Raw genomic sequence first — 7,512 nt, forward strand, 5'->3', positions numbered from 1 at the left:
AAACGGGGGGGGGGGGGGGGGGTGATAGTACTCTGGCAATTCTTCCCGCCCAAAGCTAGAGATTTTCTCAAAACCTAAATATAGAGTTTAAAATGTGGAAGTTGGAGTGTGGACATGGAAAGGTCCTTTGATTGCAGCCTGGCATTCAGTGTTCACATACTTCCAGGCACATCTACTCAAAGCCCTCCATATGGCACCTCTGGAAATGCCCGTTTGCTGGTTCCACAGAAACTGTGAGTGGGAGGGGTGGGAGGTTGGGAGATGGTGTTCCACTCACATTTTTCACACAGTCTTCCGATGGCTGCAAGATCAAAGACAGTAAAGAATACAATTAGAATTGAGGTTTTGACGAAGAGGGAAAGTTCATCTTTGAGATGAGGGTAGGAACAGGAACAAGGACTGCAGTGAGTCCTTCGGGATGGCCATCGCATCATAAATTTCGATCTGAACCCCACATTCCCGGAACACCCTCCTGAACCCCTCCCAGATCCTGGGCGATCTGAGAGAGTTTCTCCGGACCTGGCCCAGGCCCCATCCCCACTGCCTGCCTCCGACTCCGCGAACGCGCGCCCCCGCCCTCTTTTCATCAGAGGCCGCAAACCCGCGCCCTCCTACGATACCCCGCGACCATCTGGCGGGAAACGTGGCGTCTCCGAGGCAAGACCCTACGGAAGAGATGGGAGCCTCGGGAGCCTCCGGTACCCCAGCTCCTAATAGCACCCCAACCCAGAGAGCCAGGGGCAAGGCGTCGTCTCACCAACACCAGCTTGCTTGCGGCAAAATATCAAATCCGGATGATGTTTAGCCATAGCTCCCACTCAAGCCAACAACCGGAAGCTTTGAGAACTTCCGTCCGACCTTTAACCCCTATTGTTCCTGCCTCTAGATCGCCGTGATTGGTCCTCCAGGCTTCCATCATACTCTTTGCACCGAGCCCCGTTCGCTCTCGCGCGAGTGGAAACGGAATCGCTGCTGGGGAGCCAGGTCCTGGCAGGTGTATAAAAGTCGTTTAAAAAAACACAAAAACCAACCTTTCCCAGATTTGGATGGCAGAGATAACAGACATTTGCTCTTAGATAAAACATTTTTGTACCCGGTATTTACTTCTGCAAGTGTGTTTTGCAGCTGTTGTTCTTTTCACATGTCCATTCTTTACACGTGACCCCGCCCACTGCTTTCGGGGACTCTGGAGCTCCCAGGAAGGCCCCGCCCTCCCTGTGAGGTGTCACTCTTCATTACCCGCCCCTGCCCCAAAGGCTTTAAAGCCACCGTGTTGTACGTCACTTTCAAGCGACTTCATCTTTGTCAGTGCACAAAATGGCGCCTTACAGCCTACTGGTGACCCGGCTGCAGGTGAGCGAGCTCAGGGCCCTCAGGGTTCACGGGGGCGGGGTGCTTCCTACTCTGCTTGAGGCTGTGGGCGAGGCGAGGCCAGGCCCGCCCAACCTCGGGCCGGCTTTTCGTGTAGCCGCCCCGGTTGCGGGCCCAGCGCCCGTGTGCGCTCCTCCGATGCCCTAGGTCAAGGAGTCCCCGGCACAGTCAGCTCCCCCGGCCCTGTCCCCGCTCCTCAAGAAGCGTGGGTCCAAGCAGCAGCGGCCTGGTGAATAGTGCAGGCACCTCTTCCTCTTTTCTGAGGACCGCAGTACCCACTCCCTTAGGCCTTCTTTCCTTTTCTCAAGGTGAAGACAAGGTTACTGGGGGGCGCGGTCGTTGTTGAGCCCTCTAGGCCCAGTGCCTGAAGGCTTCACTTCCCATCTCTCAGCAACGGAGACTTGCTAGCCAGGTGCATCTACATTGCCAGGCCTGGAAGTCTGGAGAAGAAGCTAGTGTCTGTCCTATACCACCTTTTGATGAGCCTGCGGAACATAGAGCCAAGAGTGATTCTGACCCCGGTGTAGTAAATAGTAATGATAGTAGTAGCTTCTCACCTTTACACAAGACTTCAAAATTGTTTTAATTCCTCATAATATCATTTGATTCATATAACCATCTGGTGAGATAGCAGGGGGATGATTTTTCTCATTTGATTGGCGATAAAACTACTGCAAAGTAGGCGAAAGTTCCAGCTCTCAGAGTGTCACCGAAGTGCTGTGGGCTGAACATCGGCCCTACCACTCCTCTGTTCTTGATAATTTCAGCCTACCCTCAGAACTTTCTGAGCCAGGATGTGATCATGTGATCATTTGTACTTGTGAGAGTACAGAGTGAAGTATTTTGAGTTCACGATTAGTTGCTTTTCAAATACTAGACGTGTGGGTGAGGAGACTCACTCAACAGTTTGACCTTGACTCTTTTGTTATGAGCCATCTAGAAGGTTGACTGTGACTATCAGATGGTTTTTTCACTTCTAACTTGACAACCCTGGGAAGGTGTTATACTCAGAGGTTCAATGTCAAAAGTGTATTTTGTTAATAAAAATAAATCAAGTGTCTAGACATTTTCTGTCAACCTTTGATGAATTAGTAAATCTTTGGATCAAGTGGCACAACTTTGATTATAGAATTAAAAAAGAAGTTGGTATGTGCTGTACCCAGGAAGCATTATGTTACTTGAAGTTATTTTTCATCATATTGCTTAAATTTAAACCATATAGTTTAAAGTAAAATCACCATTTATCTGAAAATACTTCTGATTTCAATTATGAACTAAGGCAAGGGATTTGCACCTAATTATCTCTTTAGGTCTTTTGATTCTCTGTGTTAATGATGTGGAAATAGTTTCTTCCTGATCCTGCTGTCCCGTGATTTAATGGAGTCAGGCAAGATTGATGAGATAAATGATTATAGATTTATTGAGCGTGGAAGAGAGGAATAAAGTTACAACTTTTTTTTCTTTTTTGTGACCAGTAAGGGGATCACAACCCTTGGCTTGGTGCCGCCCGCTCAGCCAGTGAACGCACCGGCCATCCCTATATAGGATCCGAACCTGTGGCCTTGGCGCTCCCAGCGCCGCACTCTCCCGAGTGAGCCATGGGTTCGGCCCAGTTACAACATTTTTTAATTGAAAAGGATCTTTGAAAGTATGAGTGTCAGACTGGTGTAGAAAGAGATCTGGGCTATATAGTTCATGTTCCACCCTGATCCTGTGACCTTGAGCAAGTTACTTCCTGAATCCCAGTCATCTATCAATTGGGGGTGATTTTCATTGAACAAACATTTATTTAGTACTGTTTTTTTTTTTTTTTTTTTTTTTTTTTTTTTTTTTTTTTTTTTTTTTTGGCAGCTGGCCAGTACGGGGATCCCAACCCTTGATCTTGGTGTTATAAGACTGTGCATTATTGGGTACTTGTATTGTTGTAAAGTGATGAGCGTAGTAGAATGTGTTTATGACCATCTTGTAGTCCAACCTCCTCTTTTACAGATGGTGAATCCTAGACCTTGAGAGCCTGGGTGACTTTCAGTAGCAGAATCAGAATTAAAATCCAGGGCTCCTTATTTGTTCGTTCAGCTAAGGTGAATGAACTGGATTATGCACTTTACATTGGATCTCACTTCCTCCCAATAGCCAGGTTGTCTCCAGTAACCAGGCTATTGGTTGTCACCAGCTAACACTGTACTCTGAGAACCTTCTAAATTTACTTCTTTTGTGCTTAGATACATTTGAGAAGCTATGGTTACCACCTTAATATTCATGTCCGTAGAACCTTATCTGTGCAGTCAATTCGTTCTTCATTCACCACATATTTATAGAGCATCATTGTTTGCTCCAGATTGATATGCAAAGAAGACAGTCACTGTTCTCATGGAGTTTCCACTATATTCTCATGTATCCTACTGCAGTGGGCCTTGGAGATCTTTCTCAGCTGAAATATTTTCCTTCTGCTTTTTGCTGGACCAAGGGTGAAGGTAGATAACAGAATGATGGCTATTAGTACCATCACTAAGAGTAGTTAATATTTACCTTGCCCTGTGCCAGTAATCTCACATGACTCTCTGAGATAAGGAAGACCTATTAGTCCTTAGTCCTGTTGGGTTTTTTTTTAATGGCAGCTGGCTGGTGCAGGATCAAACCCTGCACCTTGGTGTTATCAACACCATGCTCTAACCAACTGAGCTAACCAGCTAACCCCCAGTCTTGTTTTATAGATGAAGAAAGGGGGCTAGAGAGGAAACATAGTAACATAGTGTAAAGGTTAAAAGCATGGACTCTGGCATCAGACTGCCTGGGTTTGATTGTTGCCTCTAATACTCAGTAGCTGTGACTTTGGGCAAGTTATTCAACCTCTCTGGGCATGTTTCCTCACCTGTAAAATACAATAATAGGGCTGGCTGGTTAGCTCAGTTGGTTAGAGTTCACGGTGTTATGACACCAAGGTCAAGTGTTCAGATTCCCCAAATGGCCAGCTGCCAAAAAACAAAACAAAACAGAAAAACAATAATAGTACATCTGTTTTTGTTTTTGTTTTTTTAAAAAATTTATATTTAGTACATCTGTTTTAATCATAAAATAGTTGCAAAGTATTTAGAACACTGCCTGGCACCAATAAGTGCTGTATAATTTTTAAATAAGACAAATTTTCCTTGGGCCTTATCACTTCTTGTTAGCAGATATAATTTGAATCTGCACATTTCTGATCTCAAAGGCTGAGGGCTTAGCAACTGTCACTATCCTGCTTCCCTGTGGCATCAAGAGTCAACCTGTGGACTAGGGCACCACTGATCCTCCATAACCTGAGAACAGTGCTAAGTTGTACGTGTACTATTGTTTGACAGTACCTGCTGCCAGGTAGTAAGATTAGAAACATCAAAGAAGGGAGCATTTATTCTAGTTTATGGAATAACATGTTGCTTGATTTTAGAATCACAATAAGGCCAACTGAGATCTTTAACTTAAAAAAGGGAAAAAAAAATAAAAGAAAAAGAAACAGTGAAGAAAATGGGAGGTGAGATTTTTGAAAAGCCATGTTTATTCTCTGTTTTTGTTTTGTTTTGTTTTAAAAAGATGACCGGTAAGGGGATCTTAACCCTTGACTTGGTATTACCTGCAGCACGCTCTCCCAAGTGAGCCATGGGCTGACCCTGTTCTCTGGTTTTTAGTATTTATTTTTGTATATATGACTATGGATGGCACATAAGAGGGACTGGGCACTCGCAACTACATTTCTCGGTTTTGATTTTGCCTTGAAGTATTAGGGTGTTAAGTGACCTTGGGGAAGTCTTGTAACCTCCTGTATGTACATTTGGAATGGCAATTAGCTACAGAGAAGTCTGACATATTTGGCAGAAGTTTTCTGTAAAGTGCCATGTTAAAATTGCCTCATTGGGCCGGCCCGTGGCTCACTCGGTAGAGTGCGGTGCTGATAACACCAAGGCCCCGGGTTCGGATCCCATATAGGGATGGCCGGTTCGCTCACTGGCTGAGCGTGGTGATGACAACACCAAGTCAAGGGTTAAGATCCCCTTACCGGTCATCTTTTTAAAACAAAACAAAACAAAAACAGAGAATAAACATGGCTTTTCAAAAATCTCACCTCCCATTTTCTTCACTGTTTCTTTTTCTTTTATTTTTTTTTCCCTTTTTTAAGTTAAAGATCTCAGTTGGCCTTATTGTGATTCTAAAATCAAGCAACATGTTATTCCATAAACTAGAATAAATGCTCCCTTCTTTGATGTTTCTAATCTTACTACCTGGCAGCAGGTACTGTCAAACAATAGTACACGTACAACTTAGCACTGTTCTCAGGTTATGGAGGATCAGTGGTGCCCTAGTCCACAGGTTGACTCTTGATGCCACAGGGAAGCAGGATAGTGACAGTTGCTAAGCCCTCAGCCTTTGAGATCAGAAATGTGCAGATTCAAATTATATCTGCTAACAAGAAGTGATAAGGCCCAAGGAAAATTTGTCTTATTTAAAAATTATACAGCACTTATTGGTGCCAGGCAGTGTTCTAAATACTTTGCAACTATTTTATGATTAAAACAGATGTACTAAATATAAATTTTTTAAAAAAACAAAAACAAAAACAGATGTACTATTATTGTTTTTCTGTTTTGTTTTGTTTTTTGGCAGCTGGCCATTTGGGGAATCTGAACACTTGACCTTGGTGTCATAACACCGTGAACTCTAACCAACTGAGCTAACCAGCCAGCCCTATTATTGTATTTTACAGGTGAGGAAACATGCCCAGAGAGGTTGAATAACTTGCCCAAAGTCACAGCTACTGAGTATTAGAGGCAACAATCAAACCCAGGCAGTCTGATGCCAGAGTCCATGCTTTTAACCTTTACACTATGTTACTATGTTTCCTCTCTAGCCCCCTTTCTTCATCTATAAAACAAGACTGGGGGTTAGCTGGTTAGCTCAGTTGGTTAGAGCATGGTGTTGATAACACCAAGGTGCAGGGTTTGATCCTGCACCAGCCAGCTGCCATTAAAAAAAAACCCAACAGGACTAAGGACTAATAGGTCTTCCTTATCTCAGAGAGTCATGTGAGATTACTGGCACAGGGCAAGGTAAATATTAACTACTCTTAGTGATGGTACTAATAGCCATCATTCTGTTATCTACCTTAATAAAAATTAAAAAAATAAAATTGCCTCATATTGTGAAACAGGTTATTCTGGTTGCTTATTCACTGTGATACCTTTCCAGTTGTTAACTGTTGATTTGAATTGAGTGTATGAATGAATGAGTGAATTGGTAACCAAACTTCCAATCTCAGGGCCGGCACGTGGCTCACTTGGGATAGTGTGGTGCTGATAACACCAAGGCCACTGGTTTGGATCTCTATATAGGGATGGCCGGTTAGCTCACTTAGGTGAGCGTGGTGCTGATAACACCAAGTCAATGGTTAAAATCCCGGGGCTGGCCTGGTGGCGCACTGCTATAGTGCGCCGCTTGGGAAGCGCGGCGGCGCTCCCGCCCAATACAAAAGATCAATGAATCAAAAAGTTGATTTTTGAAAAGATAAATAAAATTGACAGACCATTAGCATGGCTAACAAAAAAAAAAAAGAAGAGAGAAGATTCAAATTACAAAAATTAGAAATGAAGGGCCGAGCCCGTGGCACACTTGGGAGAGTGTGGCACTGGGAGCGCAGCAGCACTCCCGCCTCGGGTTCGGATCCGGTATAGGGATGGCCGGTGCGCTCACTGGCTGAGCGCGGTGCGGCTGGTCTCAAAAAGGACAAAAAAAAAAAAAAAAAAAGAAATGAAAACGGCAATATTACAACTGATTCATCTGAAATACAAGGAATCATTCGAGACTACTATAAACAACTATACGCCAACAAATTTGAAAATCTGGAGGAAATGGATAAATTTCTGGACACACATGAGCTCCCAAAACTGAACCATGAAGATGTAGAAAATTTGAACAGACTGATAACAATAAAGGAGATAGAAGCTGTTATCAGAAGGCTCCCAACAAAGAAAAGCCCAGGACCAGAAGGATTCACAGCAGAATTTTACCAAACATTCAAAGAGGAATTGACACCGATTCTTTACAAACTATTCCAAAAGAATGAAACAGAAGCAAAACTCCCAAACTCGTATAACTTCGTATAATGTATGC

The 7,512-nt window shown here is 43.8% G+C and overlaps 2 protein-coding genes across 2 annotated transcripts in view; one reads left to right on the top strand and one right to left on the bottom strand.

Annotated features, from left to right (window-relative positions):
- PHF5A (PHD finger protein 5A) overlaps nucleotides 1-846 on the bottom strand; it is a 9,329-nt gene extending 8,483 nt beyond the window's left edge. Inside the window, exons 1-2 of the mRNA XM_008574143.1 lie at nucleotides 758-846; nucleotides 278-301 (exon numbers count right to left, since the gene is read on the bottom strand). Of these exons, the coding sequence (XP_008572365.1) occupies nucleotides 278-301; nucleotides 758-809 (76 nt within the window). The 5' untranslated portion in view covers nucleotides 810-846. The remainder of the gene's footprint in view (nucleotides 1-277; nucleotides 302-757) is intronic.
- A 433-nt stretch (nucleotides 847-1,279) lies between these two features.
- ACO2 (aconitase 2, mitochondrial) overlaps nucleotides 1,280-7,512 on the top strand; it is a 58,885-nt gene continuing 52,652 nt past the window's right edge. The window contains exon 1 of the mRNA XM_008574153.1: nucleotides 1,280-1,353. Within this exon, the coding sequence (XP_008572375.1) occupies nucleotides 1,318-1,353 (36 nt within the window). The 5' untranslated portion in view covers nucleotides 1,280-1,317. The remainder of the gene's footprint in view (nucleotides 1,354-7,512) is intronic.

The sequence above is a fragment of the Galeopterus variegatus genome, unplaced genomic scaffold (genome assembly GCF_000696425.1).
Source record: "Galeopterus variegatus unplaced genomic scaffold, G_variegatus-3.0.2 Scaffold55, whole genome shotgun sequence".
NCBI lineage: Eukaryota > Metazoa > Chordata > Mammalia > Dermoptera > Cynocephalidae > Galeopterus > Galeopterus variegatus.